The sequence below is a fragment of the Oxyura jamaicensis genome, chromosome 20 (assembly GCF_011077185.1).
Source record: "Oxyura jamaicensis isolate SHBP4307 breed ruddy duck chromosome 20, BPBGC_Ojam_1.0, whole genome shotgun sequence".
NCBI lineage: Eukaryota > Metazoa > Chordata > Aves > Anseriformes > Anatidae > Oxyura > Oxyura jamaicensis.
Window position 1 is genome coordinate 15837042 of NC_048912.1, and position 17995 is coordinate 15855036.

Below are 17995 nucleotides of genomic sequence, written 5' to 3' on the forward strand. Positions count from 1 at the left end.
TCACTGGATGGGAGTCACATCAAGCATCACGAATCCCTTAATGTCTGAAAAATGGTTGGAAACCAAGTCCACCTGAAGCTGCCTTCTGCCACTCTTGTAGGGAATGATCTCAAACTCAATTGTTGAGGACTCCATGGGGGCCATTCGTGCCACACTAAAAGAGAGAACGTGTTTGTAAGTTCAAGCAGCAGAGAAATTCTCGTCATGTATTCTTCAGAGTTCCCAAATGTAAGACTGTATGAAAAGGAAATGTCAGAGTACTTTACTGGTGTGGTTGTATGCTCCACAGATGGACATAGCCTACCGTGTTCACAGCCCCCTCAACACTAAACTTGAATTTCATGGTCAGTGTAAATGAAATCTCAGTAATTAACATCATTATCCAGCTTCTCCTATTTTTTTTCATTTTCATCTCAGTTTCTTGGTGCTAACTCCATCAACGTAAATATTTTGGAGATTTTAAAAATGTTTCCAAAATAATAACTGTAAAGGAGATGGGAGATCAATTTCTTATCAGTATAGTATCAGTGGATGTATTCAAATATTTCATATTGGTATATGTCCTGGCTCTTTAGTAATTTAATATTTGATGAAAAAAGGATACCATCACTTTTCCTCTTATCCTTCACGTTTTTTTTTTTTTTTTTTTTTTTTTTTTTTTTCATTTTGGCAAACTACAAAAAAAAAAAAGTTTTGAAATTTTTGCCTTTTATGTAATCCAGTCACTAACTACAGCAGTCCAAGTTATACACTAATTAGAAGCAGGCCATCTCTCTACTCCTGGACCATTCTGTAATTCAAAGTTTGGTAGAGGATGTGCAAAATATTCCAACTAGATAAGGAGAGTGCTAGCATGATGATATTTTGTCCAAGCTCACTGCAAACAAAAGTCATAGGTTGACAGAATCTTTTTAAAAACACAACTTATATTCTAGATTTCTCACCAAAGTGAATGAGTTATTAACCGGACATCATTTACATACTTGATTTGGAGCTGTTCTTTGAGCAAGCCACTACCTTCTGCTCTCAGCACACAGTCTGTCACCATTTCAGACAGTGGATTGGTAAATGTGACCTGCACATTAGCAGCCTTGTGTACCACTGTTGGACCAAAGACCTACAGAGAGAAACATTCTGCTCAGTCACAGCATTAGTCACACTTCTTTCTCATGGTTTTCTCTTTTCATTTCCATTGCAAACTGCTTACCTTCTTAGGATGTCCTAGATACAGAGGAGTCAGGAATTAATCCATGTACGTATTTTCAGGCATCAGAGTGCAGAGCTTGACTCAGTGTGGCTGAGGAACAACAAGCTACTGTAGAATCTACCATTCAGTCCTAACTTTTTAACTAAGCCGGAGTATGGTGTTACGTATTATATAGTGTATGATACTTACGAAGACTGGTAACAGAATAAGAATACAAGTATTAACTTGGCATATATGGCTAACTAGTGTAAGCAGCTTAAGTGAAATTAGCTTTAGTTAGGCTAAATGGAAGGTTTAGGATTAGAAAACATGAGAGGTGTGAGACAGAGGTGGGTTGTGGCATCTCAGGCAATAGAATTAGAATGTGAAATAGCAAATAATGTATTCATTACCTTATTCTGACTGAGATAACATAGAATTGGTATATCTGGTTATCTTTGTAGGTAATAATAGCGTTAATTAACATCATGGAGAAGTCCAGCACCCAAATTGCATTTGTCTGTCATTGAATGTATGTTTATATACAGAAGTTTCAATCAATAGAAATACAAAACCCTTTTGAACCTTGGTCACTAAACTGAAGTAATTTAATTCAAGTGTCTGCCCTGGTAAGGTGACCTTTGTGATATCGTAGAGAAGATTTTACACAAAGTCTCTCTAGAGCTTGGTATTGAGAACTCACCAGAACTAATAAAAAATCAGTTTTTTATGCCTGTGTATAACCTTTGATTTCCTATACGCTGCTGACAGAGTGGTTTGAGGGGTCTGATCTAGTCTGGAGGCTCTGAGATACTCTGAGAATTATTGCATTCCCTCTAGGTTGTTTACAATACAGTAGGCAGATAGGTAGTGTTTGATTCACAGAACTGATGTAGCATGTGAATGTGCTGAAATGTCCCAAATATTGTTAAACTAGTTTATGTGGATGTGATGGGCTGTGCAAACCCAGGACTGTTCCTGTGCAGACACAACACATGGTCTTTCCTGTAGACTAAAAATTGTTTCTTGCCTATTGTACAGCATTTGTCAGAAGGCAGCCTTAAGTGGAAAAATGTCTGTAGTTTAACTGCTAATCATATAGAAAGATGCTACAGAAGGTGGAAAGTGCCACTTTTCCTGATAAGGTGAAAGACTATTCTTATTAGTAATAACTAGCCTCGCATCCCCAGGCATTACGAGCTAGTCAGCCAGTCTTTGGTAAAAATCGAACCTCCTAAATAAAATCAAAGAGAACGATCAGACTTCCCTGACAAAAGTGTAGACCTAGATATGGACTAGATCTTTCTGTCTGTCTCTGTCTCTTTCTCTGGAGACAATCTTACCTTGTAACCTGCATAATACTGAGACATTTATCACTGCCATGTCAGCAAGCACTTTAAGAACATCAGCGCACAGCAATGTCTTGGAGAGGTTTGCTTTTCTATAGTGTATTTCATTTCACTTGTGTCATGTGGCTTATTACTGGAGCAAAAAGATCAAATCACCCTAACATATCATTTCACTTTGCACATCCCTTCTCATGAGGAGTAGATGGCATGAAAGATTCTGGTTGCTTCTTCTCAATATGTCTCTCTAGGAACACAGAGGAGACTAGATTTTACCTTAATGGTGAGAAAAGGATCCTGAAGTAAAATATCCTTCTCCATTAGAAGTGAGGCTCCCTGTCTGACTTTACACAGAGCAGTCACTAGGATCTTCCTGTCATCCATCAGAGCATTTTTGTACTGGGAGTAAGAGATCTTGAATGGAATTTCTTTCACTGGAATACAAATAGAAGCAGAAATTTCCCCTTTTATTTTCTGTGTCTAAGTACCATGTATCTTTAATATGCCTATATTTCAGGGAGAAACAGCAGTATCACCCTGGGACTGTACATTTTTGGATGTTGGCAGCTTGTAGACAGGAGTGACGCTCATAGGTGACTTCTACTTACATTCATATCAAACACTAAATGATCAGGTGCAGGTCGGTAGTTGGACAGATCTGAGGATGGATATTTGTGGCAACCCCTGCTAGTGGTTTTCTCATGAATCTGAAGCTGGGAATTTCATGTTCCATCCTTGCAAAGGAGGCAGAATTGAAAAGATGGCCTGGTTTAAATGCCCTTTCAGATGCAGCTGTTCAGCCCCTTCCTGAAAGAGGGTGCACATTTGGTATGTGTGCCACTGAGGAAGGCAATGGTTCTCAGTACACTGAGAAAAAATCCTCATCTACTGCTGGAGTAGTGAAAAGAATTACAATGTCTTGGATTAGTTTGGGAGGGTAGTCACATTCATCTGTACTACAACTCATTTTTCAGTAGTGTCCATATAACAGCAGGGCAAAAGGCCTGCATCTGCAGGTAATGTAGCTGTCAGTGCAGTTTGTAGTTACTGTCTTACTGCTGCAAAAGGAATACATACATTTATCCCATTACTTTATCTCTGTACTTTGCTTATGGGGAGCTGGTAGCTGAGTAGTCTCCAGTGTATCTCTTAGTTGTTTTCTCTTAGCAAAAAATGTCACAGTGTAGAACTAATAGTGGCTGTGCTGGGTCAGACAAAGGGTCACCCAGGTCACTATCCTTCTTGACACCGTCTAAAAGCAAACGCTTATGACAGGGCAAGTATGTATTTTTCTCTTCTCCCAAAGAGCCTTAATCTCCAACCATTTGTAGGTCATGCACTGCTTGAGCCATTTATGATGTCTGTGATCTGGCCACAAACTAGAGCTATATCTTGTCTTGAGCTGTAATAAAATTAAAATTACCTTCTTCAGATCCAAGTTGAATAGACCTAGACCACTGCAAAATCTCTGTCTTTGGTTTTCTTGTGTAGAGAACAGCTGAAGCACTCAGTTTCACCTTTATGTTCTTGAAATCTGTGATTAAGTTCCTCAGTAACAAGGTAAGGAGGATATCCTGGCCAATTACAGGAGATGCATCCAGGTTCAGCTTCCCTGAGATAGTAGGTTTTCCTGTGGGCACTGTCATATTTTGTCTCCATGCTACTGAAAATCGTCTTCTACGTCTTGTAACTTTGGTTCTTCTTTCAGTGCTGCTCACACCAAGCAGCTTCAGTGCTTTTTTGTATACCTGCCTTTCTTTTAAGGATCCTGCTTTAAAAGATAACATGGTTAAGAGATCTCATACATACTGGATGTAGTGCAGTCGAGCCAAAATTGCTCTCAGTAAGTACAGTTTGGGAAAGCTGAGGAGGGCAAAAATCTGTGAGAGGAAAAAGTGGTGCCTTACCTAAAGGCTAAATTTGACAAAAAAGCAAATGAATATACCTGGCCACAAAGGCTGGAAAGTAAAACTTGGCTGTTAGTTTTAGCTGGCTGTTCATGGATGCCTGTTAGAAGCTGTTCAAGCAGTAGAAAGATAACTCCTGGGAGATATCACTTGTCCTGCATAAGCTGGATCAATTGCCATCTCCTCTGAAAGTAACGGTGAAAAAACCCCTTCCTTTTGCAGAAACTCTGCCCACATAACTCTCCAGAAAGGCTATTACTGCATGTCATGACAGAAATATTCTCACCACCTGATCAGGACTGCTGGGACAGAATTTTTTACCTGAGTAGCTTTGACTGTGTATTAAATAAATCACTATTTCATCAAGGGTCATAACATCTGTATTTAATCACTATATTCTGTCAATGAATCCTGAGCCATTGAAAGTTCACACTCTTTTTCAAAAGAAGCAAAGAAATTAAGTCAGTGTCCAATCCAAAAAAAGCCTAAAGCCTTTTCACTTCTGACCATTGATGGCAAAGACACCTGTAATTAAGAATTTACCTTCTGGATATTTGTAATTATCAGTGACATCCACCCGGGAGTTGGTGCCCACTGCTTTGGTGCTGATAAATTTTCCAATCTTTCTAGTATTGGAGTAAATTCTCTCTTTTCTTTTGTTGCTATAGTGAATCCAAGTAACACAGTCAGCATTCACTGCTGCAAACACAAATGAACTGTCATAATCCAGGTTCACATCCCCTTCCTTAATGGCTTTGGTGGAGGCAGGGCCACACTGAAATATGCCTATATTAAGGAGAGAGAAGTTAAATGACTACCTATTGTGAAAGATCAGGTGCAGTCCACAAATCTTCATGCTGACAGAAAAAGGTAGTCACTCTAAAGACATGTTTGGATAAAGTCCATTCTTTCTGGGTCTATACATTTTGGTACAGCATGTCCAGAAATTCCACGTACATTTTTTATCAAAAGATACAGGCACAGCAGAGGCTTTAAGGCTAAAAAGGTATAGCTAACACTTTCTGTGATGTGTGCTGTGTGAATTCTTCTAACCCTCCAAAGCTTGGAGGGCTGTATGCTAACTTGTCAAATGAAAGGTGAGGAGAGGATGGGAGCTGTGTCAGAAGTACAGTCAGACTTATGAGATGTGAGTCATCAATGCCGCATGTGCATTCAGAAGAAACAAGAAGTTAAATCGGTAATCTGAGGAGTGGGGAATAAGAGGCAGCTTATCTGGCATTTGAAAGGTTTTAAATGGCTAAATAAATGAATCTTTTGATGGGGCTCATCAGATAAGATCAGTAAATTTATGTCTGTATTAGCAAATAAACAAAAGCAAGAGTGTGAGCCCAGGTGGTCATCCACACTGTTTACTTGCTAGCAAGCTTCTTAGTGATTTTTTTTTTTCCCTTACCAATGTTCCCAGCAGGCTGTGCTGTATTTTTGGTTGGTTGGTCTGGGAGGGAGAGTTCAGTGCTGTGAACAAAAGCCATTCTATATCACTTGGTTTCAGAACCAGAGAACAATTTGTGGCCCTTATCATGTAGTTTTGTACCTATATTCTATGTTGTTGCATGTCACAGGAACACCGTATGAATTATCTTCCTACCCATTACAGTGTGTCCTATAAAATATAGGCTAGGGTCATATGGCATATTTTCTGTTATAAAGTCTTCGGTTCAAGCCTGTTACTCTGAAACCCTGTAAGCTCTGAAATTTTTACTTAGCATGTCACTAGATGGATTTTTAATTTGTTTTGCTGCTAAATCTGTCCAATGGAAGCCAGCAAATATCTAATGCCAGCAGTGTGCCCTTGCAGCAAGGAATGCAGACAACATCTGTGACTGTATTAGGAAGCGCATTGCCAACAGGTCAAGGGAGGCAATCCTGCCCCTCTACTGATCTATTGGTGAGACCAATTCTAGAGTGCTGTATCCAGTTCTGGGTTCCCCAGTATAAGAAATACACGGACGTAAGGGAGGATGTCCTGCAAAGGGCCACAAAAATGATTAAGGGACTAGAACAGTGACTGTTCAGCCTGAAGAAACTGGGCAGAATCTTGTTGATGTGTTTAAATATATGGTGGGAAGGTATAAAGATGACAGAATCAGACTCTCCTCAGTGATATCCAGTGAAAGGACAAGAGGCAGTGGGTGCAAATTGAAACACAGAAAATTCCATTTAAACATAAGAAAAAACCTGTTTTATTATGTGGGTGGTCAAACACTGGAGCAGTTTGCCAGAGAGGTTGTGGAGTCTCCATCCTTACAAATATTTAAAACCTAACTGGACATGGTCCTGAGAAACCTTCTATGATTAACTGTGCACTGAGCAGCGTGTTGGAGTAATCAATCTCCAGAAGTCTTTTCTAACCCTAGTTATTTTGCATCATTTTATGAATTTGTGTAATAGTAGGAGCTAAGGCAAGAAAGGGTGAGATGAATGAATTTAAGATGCACTTGTTTTTGTGTTGGCAGAGGATCAGAAAAAGTAAGATTTTGAATGCTGGTAGGAATCCAGAGGATGACAGAAAGGTTATCCTGCAATTCTAGTAGCAATGTTTAGGCGTAACAATATCTACATCTTTTTATATTTACAGCAGTGTTACCTTTGCTTTTTTCCTGGGGTGTTGCATCCAAAACCTGCCATCCATCATAAAAAGAGCCAAGATCTCTTCTAATAAACCAGCTTTCATTCCAGACATGGAAATTCCTGTAAGGGAAAAGGAATAGGAAATCTCAGATTAATACAATTCATTCTGTGTTGAAAGACTTGGTACATTTGTGGTGCAATGCAAGAAATAACCCTAGTGGAGTGAATGATAACTCCTCTGTAGAGAGACCAACTGCTGCCTCCTTTCTTGAGTACTTCTTTCCCCCTTTTTTCCTGTTTTCTGGGTTGAGATCTCTCAGAAATATTGGGATGCTATAATAAATATATATATATATATATTTATTTATTTATCTATTTATTGCAGAGTCAACTATTCAGATCTGTGTCACTCTTGTCCAAATTACTCCAAATGGTATAGGGTGCTTAGGGACTGAAATACTGGTACATGCAGTACAGTGCACATTTGCAGTGTAATAGTTTCTGTGCACTTGTTTCTCAGAAGCATCATATTCAACAGCTAACTTCTCCGAGGTGAAAGAAATACCATGTCCTTCCTAAGTGATGGGTGTGGCAGGCGATTTTTCTCTGCTGTATTAAACATACTGCTTTTACTTTAGTAACCTCTAATATGGTGCAAGGGGTGTGTAATAGTAATCATGAAAGACTGAGACAATCAACAGCATATAGCATAGGAGCTGGGTCTAAAACTTACAGACTTCCAAGAGTTCTAGGAATCAAAGACAAACAGTTAATCTCTTTCTTTAACTTTCCTTTCGAAAAATTAAAATTGTCATACAGTAGAGACAAAATTAAAAGTTATATTTTCAAATTGTGTGTTGAATACCAATAGCACCAAATATCTCCACTAGTAATTCTTCAGAACGGTGAAAACAACCACACTTTGCATTTCTGAACACTCTGTTCTGTTGATTATTTTGGTATGGGGTTTTATATCTTTGGCAGTATGAGGTAGGTTTTCAGCAGTGTAATGAGTGTAATTCTACGTCTTGCAATTAGAGGAAAATATAATGGAAGAAATATTAAGAAAAAAAAATTTACCACACGCTGTCTTCAGTCAAGTGCAGGGTCTTTCCAGAAATGTCAATGTATTTATCAATACTCAGGTTTATATTCCTATCATGGGCAGAATTAAAGTTTGTAATAACACGGGTAGGTATTCCCAAGGATCTCAGAACTGCAATATAGAATACCACAAAAGTTCTGTAAATTTTACAGACATTTAGAAAGTATTTCTCCATTTTTCTCAGTAAAGCAGTCTACTGTATATGCTTTCAGTGGGGAAAGAAACCCTCAGAAGCATCCCTCAGATATGGATGTCACATAGTCATTGTACGCAATTGTTTAGAAGAGAGTTCCACTCTCACTTGACATTGTTAGCTACCATGTTCTTTATAAGAAGAGTTAAATTCACACATTTATTTTAATCTTTCATTCTTCATCTTGTTCTCTCCCCCATTCTCTCCCTGTATTTGTTTCTCTTCTACCTGCTTCTTTTTCCTCTCTGAGACATCTCTCTCAATTGCATTATTTTTCCTTTGTGTTTTCCTCGAAGTGACCCATGTCTCTCAGAGCAGCTCTGAGTGGAAACTGCTAGGATGAAATGCTTTTCCTCTCTTGCAGCTCCCTTTACAAGCCCTAAGCATTGTAACTTGTTTTTGTGTCCATTAGGCTAGACAAAACAGTAGAAAACTGTCAGGAGCCACACTTAAAAGAGCATTGGTTTTCTTTGATTTCTAGCTATGAAATACGAAACCTCATTCATTTCTAGAGCCCAGCCTGGCAGACAGCTTTCCACCTTATGTGCTGACTGGCAATACTGGGCTGCTATACAACAATCCATGCCTGTATAAAAATGGAAGAAAAAGCCTTCATGCGTATATAGCAGAGGCTATTCACTCTCTCCATCAAAGCTGCAGCAGCTTCAACAATAACATCACAAGGTTAAAACTACAGAAATTCTAGTAAGCTTCCTTTCTGATAGCATTCTGCCTTTAATGTATACCTGTGCACATTACTCCTGCAAAGACCCAGCATTGGCCGTACCGGACGGGTTTGTATCTCCCTCTGTACCACTTTCGAAGAATGGTCACGCTTCCACTCCAGTGCAAGGGGTTGGTTCCTGAACAGTACTTTCCATTCCACTTCCCTTCCACTACTCCCTTTTCATCATTGCTGTTAACCTGAAAAAAATCCTTCTCATGAGAGAATTACAATATTTACAGACAAAGGGGGAGAGGGAAATGGACAGAATCATATAATCATACAATGGTTTGGGTTGGAAGAGACCTTAAAAGATCACCTAGTTCCAACTCCCTGCCATTGCCAGGGACACCTTCCACTGGATCACACTGCCCAACCTTGCTCTTGAACACTTTCAGGGAGGGGACCTCCAAAACTTCTCTGGGCAACCTGTTCCAGTGCCTCACCTCCCTCATAGTAAGAATTTCATCCTAATATCTAATCTAAATCTACCCTCTTTTAGTTTTAAACCATTAGTCTTTCTCCTATTGCTACACCCCCTGATAAATTTAATCTTCTTGTATATCATATTACTGTTACATTGTTTATTCACTATGGGGTCACATTCTCAAGTCATTTGTATGGGAGCTACAAGAAGCATGTATTTTCTCTGAATGTCCATGTATTGCAAATATTCATATAGTACATTTAGCTTGCTCAAACATTTTAAATGTGCTTGCATGTATTCATACACATCCATTTTAATATCCTGCTAAGTGTCATATAGTGTCATCTACAGAAAAGAGTAAGTTGTCTTTTAATGATTTTTTTTTCTTCGGTATTTCTACTTCCAGTAATTTTGTACGTCTAAGTAGAGTTGTTTACTTCATATTGAAATTGCCAAAATCAAGTGCTGTCTAAAAGAGTTAAAAATATCAGGTCTGTAAAGGATCAGCCTCAGATAAGGAATGTGAACAGGCATGTATTATTTATAGAATTAAAAATTTTTAATTTGCCTGTTTGTGCATTTGTAGGTGTGTGAGGATGGGGAGTTGCTGTGGAGAGATGTAACTGTTTATTGAAGGACATGCATCCAGGTCTCATTGAACGAACTCCCCTGAAGTGAAGAATACTAAATTAACAGGTTAAATGCAGCCATACCGATACTAGTTGTCCAAAATATTTCATGCTGCTTTTGGTATTTGAAAAACAGAGCATATGATTTCAGAATGGAGACATACTTTCTAAATGAGTGAAAAGATCTAATGACCTGAAAGGTCTTGGAAACATTCTTCATTCGTTCAGTTATGAGCAAACTTTTGGGAAGAAGGTTAATAAAACTTTTAGGGGCATTTTTTTATTGAGATTAAAACTCTGTTTTACCTCTTACCTACATATTTTTGCAGCAAAAAATATAGAACATTCTATAAAACATTAAGTATTGTGTTTTTTGTTAGTGCAGCTGTAATTAATTGATGACTTTACCATAGCACTAATAACCCTGCTCACGTAGATGGGATTGTTTCTGTTGGATACATCAACGGATGGATCTTTGCGGTGGTTCAAGCTTCTATCCAGTATAGCCAGAGAGATATCAAGGATATCCTCTTCGAACTGAAATCAAAACAAGCAATAGTATTAAAGGTTAATTTTACAATTAAAACCAAGGATTAATTCCATACCATTTTTCCTTCTTTAAGCACAATAGGATGATGTTGGTAATATAAGATTTTTCTGTACTGTTAAAGACAATAGGGACAAGAAAATAGGGACAAGAAGAAAGCAAAAGCACTAGACTAATGACTCTCCATAGTATTTAATAACAAGCATGTTTACAAGCATGATTTGGGACCATAGCAACCAGCATTCATGAAGACATTACTCAGGTATGGCCTGGTGGGACAGACAAGACCACTTCAGGACTGGCTCAGCAGGCTTCACATCCTCCTGCATCCTGTCATGTCCCAGAAGGTTCCCTCCCCTTCGTGGTACAAAAACCTTACTCTGCCTTCACCTTATATCAGATAATCTGAGCAGAAGGGAAAATAATAATAATAATAATAATAAATAATAAAAAATACTATGCATTAGAGTCACAGAGACACTGTGTTAAGCCCAGAAAATAAACAGGGTGAAGTGTTATGCAATATGAATGTAGTCAGGCAAGGATGCCACCTGACCTCAGAGACAGAAAGCAAATTTGGCCTTGATTCATTAATTACTATAAAAGTAGCCACATTGATTAGGAGGGTTAATAGTGCTGTTTGTGCAACTGTTGATGCAGTTTTAAGTCATGAAGTGTTCGCAAATGGTTTTGACTGGCCTCACAAATTGCAGGATAACTGTGTGACTACAAATGGGCTGTAGTTATGACTATATTCATAGCAGATGCATTTAGAAGGCCAAGGTGATATTTTAGAATTCCAACTTGAGTTGTTGCAGTTGAGTATATTTGGGCTATCCTTTCTGTATATTCTGACCCATTATTGGACCAACTATGTAAATATTTAGATGTACTAACCTTGCAATAACTAGAAGTTACTACTGGAATGGCTTCCTTTGCCCTTCACAGGGGACAAGAAAGAAGTAGAAATTCACCACGTTGTGTAATAAATAAATAAATAAATAAAGCAACCAACTAACCAACAAGAACAAAACCCACCAAAAACTAAAATTAAAATTGTGCTTTCTTCCTCTTATTTCTTTTACTAGCATATGGCAGACAGGGGAAATGATCCTAATGCTGCTGCAATGTATCACTAACGGATAAGTGTACTGGCAAGAAAATCAAAAATGAACGAGAATAACAAACTCTTAGACTACGATATAATGACTCTCTCCCCTCAAGACCCTCATCCACCCACTGGTCTTATTTCCTTGTTTTCCTTGTTTACCTGTCCATAATTCCAAGCTTCTTGCTGAATATATTTTTCCAGTCCATGAAATATGATTCCACTATCATTCAGAACATACTCTTGTCGGTCCTTTTCATTAGCCATATAGACATCATCATCTAGAAGCAGAATGAGAAATGGTAGCTGAAAGGATTGCTGTTTTGCTCTAACTGAAAATATCACTTCAAGGGCACTTCTGGGGAGCAGGTGAGGCTATACCCCTGTAATCATTTACAGAGTGAATAAAATTAGCATGAAGTTCCTTTGAGGGGAACTGAGTATACTCCTGTCCCTTTGCAGCTTCCCTGATCACAGTGTGTGTCTTACTAGTACACAGTGAGTCACAAGTGAATGCAGTATCAGAGGAAAAAATGATAGAATAAATATTTGAAGTAATACCTTCCTCTAATTTCTTACTCTGTGAGCAGGAGGCTGAATCTTTAAAGCATTGAAGCACTGAAGAAGGATCAAAAACAACATCCCTGATGTTGAGCAAAAACATCATACCGCAGCTGTCACTGTCAGGTACATGCTTTATTGTGGCACCCAGATTTCCTGACTGATACAATGAGTTACCTGAAGGACATAAAACATTAAAACGTACTCGGACACCAGGGATTGAAGAGTAATACAAACTGGCCCAGGAACGCTGATGAGACCTTGTTCCCAGAATCAATCTGGAGTTTGAGTTTGTATCGTCCAATGACAGCATTGGCAGGGCTGACTATCGTGAAGTTCATGCAGCCATGCTCACTGTGCTCTTGAGTTGCACTCCAGCCACTGGCACCTTCCTCAGAAAGGTTAAATATGACCTTGGTCTGCTGTGACTCTGCTGGAGATGGTCCTGCCAGAGGGAACAGGAGACAGCAATTCTGAATGACAGCTGTGTGTGACAAGTTAAGGTCAGTGATGATCTCAGTTACTACATTGAAGGATTATGGTTTATCCACCACATACTCATTCAATGTAAAGTAGCTGCACTCCAATCCATAGAATCACACTATGCAGCAATCTGTGTTAAATGCATGACCTAGTAAAGGCAAGTAGTCCCACAGTCACCTGAGACAAGTGAAGAAGCAAGCCCTTGTCCTGAAAACCTGATGGTTGAAAGCTACATAGGCAGGATGCACCACACACTGTAATAGGCATTTCATTAAGAGTTAGCAGCTGCCTGGATACATTTTTGGAGAAGGCTTTTTGGAAGATACAGTTGGGAGTCTTAGCAAATGGGTCATGTGGGCTGTTTTGGGAATAGGGAACACCTGAAGTTAATCAAGGGGAATTTGAACAGGTGCAATAGAGCATCAGGTGAGAAGACAAACATATAGTGAAGGTCTGTGAGGGGTAGAGCTGCAAAAAGTTTATCACTCAAAAGATGAAAATGGCTTGCAGTATTGCAGGTAGGTCCTTTGGAGTAGAGATATGGTGTGGGTTTTGCTTTGTTTTATTTTTAATGAGGATGGCCCATAGTTTTCCAGTAATTATTACCGTAACTGTCTATTGCACTAAGATACAGACTAAGGTTTAAAATGGGAATTCATAGGCCTAAAATGATAGTGAATCCTGAATGACAGAGAACAAGGCTTAACCACACAGGAAGCACTAGTGTTTTGAGCTGGAATTACCTGTGCTTGCAATAAATGTGAAGTTGTCCGAAGGCTGTACTGTTGTTTGGAAGTTTAGGGTGATGGTGAAGGCCTGTCCTCTCCTCAAGATTACTTCTGTGTTGCTGTAATCAGATGTGTGATGTGCGGCTTTATTTAGCTTGGATTGCCAATTGATGTTTGTTATTTTCAGGGCTAGAAAGATGCAAGGCAAGTCAATTGAGAACATTGTTCCTTTAAACATGTACACCTTGTCAGCTTGTCTAATATAGTCACTTCATTATAGCTGGAGTTATATCCTTTTACAAAAACAGAAAAATCCATGCTGTTATTGAAAATATATATATATATATGTTAACGATGAACAAGCTAGAAGAACAGCTAAAATATCCCTTCTGCAGGCATCTTTTAGAGACAAAAAAATACCCAGATAATTCATCTGTGATTTAAGAAACAAATAAGTATTGTATTGAAATAAGAATTTTCAGAATTTGAAGAGACTGTTCTATTCTATACACTCCTTTTCTATGGGGATCTCTAGTTTCTATAATGCTGTATGGATGAAAAAGGAATATTAAAACTCTCATAAGCAAGTGCATGCGTGATCTTGCAAGCACTGTAGGACAGATTAAGAATAGAAGGCTAGTGTCATCACTGTCAAACTTGCACGTTGTTTTGTCACGTATGGTGTATCTCAGTTAGTTTACAGACTTGTTGCTTGGATGTTACTTCACACTGTTGGAAAAAAAGATAGCCACCAGAACAGATGGTAGGATTAGAAGCTGCATGTTCTGAGGCAGTGTTGTGGGTTGCTCAATCATATTGTTATCCTCTGTATTTAAAATAGTATACTGAAGCACAGATTACAAAGGCTTTCAACCTTTCTCATTCACTGAATAATAGTAATAATAATAATAAACACAAACATAAAAAAATGTAGATCCTTCTAAGAACGTATATGTGTTCAAGAGGTGCCCTCTCCCCAGTATGATATTCCTGAGGAATTTCACTTGAAAATTTCCTGCTGAGACTAGAATGTGTTAACCCTTTTCAGACTAATGGTGCTGAAAGCAATGCTTCTATTGTTTCATAGAGCTGAGATACAGGACTGGGTTTAGCACCACCTTGTGTCACTTGGAGAGACATTCATATTTTACAGCCCAGGAAGACAATCATATCCTGGCCCACATCAAAAGATGCATGGTCCATGGGTCAAGGGAGGTGATTCTTCTTTTCTACTGAACTCTTGTGAGACTCCCACCTGTATTACTGCATCCAGCTTTAGGGTGTCCAGCATAAGACATGAATCTATTAGAGCAGGATCCAGAGGAGGGTCATAAAAATGACCAGAGGGCTGTAGCACCTCTCCTACATGCTCAAAGAGCTGGGGTTATTTATCCCAGAGAAGAAGAAAAGTCTTTGGGGAGAGCTTACTGCAACCTTCCAAAACTTAAAGTGGGCCTACGAGAAAGATGAAGACTCCTTATCATGGAACATAATGATAGAACAAGGAGTAATGGTTTAAAACTAAAAGAAGGTAGATTTAGTTTAGATATTAGAAAAAAATTCTTTACTAAGAGGGTGGTGAGGCACGGGAAGAGGTTGCCTAGAGAATTTTTGGAGGTCCCTTTCCTGGATGTGTTCAAGAGCAAGGTTAGGCGTTGTGATCTAGTGGAAGGTGGGAAGGTGTCCCTGGCAATGGCAGGGGGTTGGAACTAGATGACCTCTCAAGGTCTCTTCCAAACCCTACCATTTTATGATCTGTAGGACCAGGTAGTGTTCTACTACAAAAATGGGGGGGGAGACCCAAATTTTCTGCTATGTTTGCACCAAAGAGTTATATTCTGTGAAGCTTTGATTTATATATATATATATATATATATATATATATATATATATATTAATGTGCACATGCAGTCCTAAGTCTGCAGTAAGGGCCTGGAGCAACTTGCTTTTCCGTAATCTATGAGCATAGATATATCTGAGTATTTTCAGTTAAATGAAGGGGTTTGTCTCTGAAAAAGTCACCCTGAAAAAAAAAAGGATTCCATTGATAGGAGTGTAACATTTGAGTCATGTGTAAAATGTCTAGGAAGCTTCTCATTTGCATCATTACTTTATTTTCCTGTCTTAAATATGTTTAATTGAAAAGAACCTACAGCAAACAATAATCCTACCATCAAGTCCTCTAATTTAAGAGTGAATTAGAATGTTTCTGAAGAGCACTTGGGCTCAGAGTTTGAAAAGAAGTTAGTCTTGCAAAACTTAAGCCTTGTATATCTTACTGCTGTGTATCCTAAGCTGTACGAGTTAAATACCCAGACTCATCACAGATTATGTGAGAGAGAGGTTATAAGACTGCTGAACTTGGGACCTATGTAAGGTGTCCAGGATTCATATGCAAGATAAAGAAGTAGATCTTAGAGATCTACATCACACAATGACCAAAAAATGTAGCAAATATACAAAAAATGTAGCATACATACATTTAATAACAGTTGAGCCATAGTCTTAAGGATAGTAGTGGGGCCTAATAAATTTTTGAAGATTTTCAGAGTGGAATGTCATAAGTAAAGATAAGGTGTACAACAGAGTAAGAGATAACACGTGAAGAAGGCTTACCTCTAAGAATTTGCTGCATTAGTATTTTGGCATGCCTTGAAAAGTTAATGATTTCAGAGGTATTCCTAGTGAATATGTCCAGGAGATTAGTGGTGTTTGTTTGTTTGTTTTTTTAAAAAAGGCTTCTGTATGTGACAAAATCACACTAAAACCTAACACTAGTCTTTGTCCATGTATACTTCAAATTTCTACTTATTTTGATTTTCATTACAGTTTCAATTTTAATCTTCTAATTTATCTTTCTGACTCAGTATCTTTCTTTTGGAAAAGCATATTTCCAATAATCCTGTCAATGTACAATTGAAAAAACTACTAATTGGGTATGGGAGTGAGAGCAAGTGCAAGGCAGTACATAGATACTGGCACTGCACTTCAACCAAGGAGCACACAGGCTAACACACCCACTTTGTCAAGGTGAATGTGGGAGTCCAGGGGCCATTAAATGATCTTACTGAGGCCATTCATCAGTTTGGTATCAGAAAAGGACTAGAGCCTGGGACTTCTGCATGGCAGTTTGATTCTCAAGTCACTAAGTTGCCTACATGGCAGCAAAAGCACTGTATAGAGCAGTTAACTGAAATTATTAAAAAATATATCATTTCTTACTCTATTTTTCTGTTACATGAAAAAAATACATTCAAGGCACATCATACCAATAATAATAATTTCTAATAGCATAACTAATGCGTTAATTTGCCAAGAGAACAATGAGATGTAATTTGGCCTGTTCCCTCAGCAAATGTCACTTATCTGTATTGGTAGAGAGATGTCTGGAGGAACCAAGCTATGTTTCTTCTTTTTTTTTTCCTTACCTGCCATAAGGTTTCTTTCTTCTTTTCCACCCTTTTATGTAGTTCAGGCTATGGCTAAAAAACTGTGCAATAACTTTCTGAATCCTCTTCCACCAGCATATGTAATGAAAGGCTTAGGACTCCGACTCCATTAAATAAGCTAGAGTTTATATAAGAAGGGTGTGACCTGTGGTAGCTAGTTACTGTTGTTTTAGTAATATCCTACAAAAGCATCTATTTAGGACTGATTTAATTGCACAATCTTGAATCTAATTATGACTATTTAAAATTGGTGAATCCCTGAGGAAATATTATAAACAGTATCCTTGTGTCTTCTCTGCTAAGAGAGGGAAAAAAAAATCCAAATTGAATCAAACAAATAAATAGTTCTTAAGGAGACCAAGGCAACTTCATTTTGCATAGTTTAGTTTGTGTCAATTTAGGTTTCTGGAGACTGCATGAACAGAGGGCAGGTATAAACAAATACCCTACACACATCCTACAACAAGTGTATATGGGATGTGGAGCAATCAGAATAGATTTGTAATTTATTAGTGTTATTGTAACTCAGTATCATCATAACTTTACATAGTATAATCCTTTTATCCTTCAAAAAAAGAAAAAAAAAGACAGACCTGCCTGAAGATCTTTCACATAACTTCATATAATTGATTCTTTCTCGAAAGCATACTGAGTTGTGATATTCTCACTAGCTGTTTCTGACATGATTACCTGTAATATACATTTCTTATATAAGATACAATACATCCCACTGGGAGGGCATGCTTATACAGTCATTTGTGTATCAGGAGGTTCTATTACATACAGAGGAGTGTTTAGTGTCCGCCTTTGCTTTTAATCATTTTTGTTTATAATTTGCATTCATAATATATGTACATAATTTCTCTGTAGCTATTTGGAAAAGCATCCTGAGCTGTGACCTGGAGGAAGCTACAGAGTTGTTTTTCTGGTGTAAGCCCTGCCCATTCTAATTACAGACACTCTTCTCCGCCCTTTTAAGCTCTCTCATGCTCTCTCCTCCCTCATCTTGT

The 17995-nt window shown here is 38.3% G+C and overlaps 1 protein-coding gene across 1 annotated transcript; it reads right to left on the minus strand.

Moving 5' to 3' along the window:
• On the minus strand, positions 1–14739 carry LOC118176894 (protein-glutamine gamma-glutamyltransferase 6-like). The gene is made up of 13 exons (XM_035344170.1): positions 14688–14739; positions 13552–13725; positions 12531–12770; positions 11927–12045; positions 10518–10646; positions 9076–9253; positions 8112–8247; positions 7048–7151; positions 4983–5225; positions 3956–4300; positions 2809–2966; positions 984–1117; positions 1–154 (listed from the first exon to the last, which is right to left on the minus strand). Exons 1-13 carry the CDS (start codon positions 14737–14739, stop codon positions 1–3), a joined length of 2166 nt encoding a protein of 721 aa, XP_035200061.1.
• Between the last annotated feature and the right edge of the window lie 3256 nt (positions 14740–17995).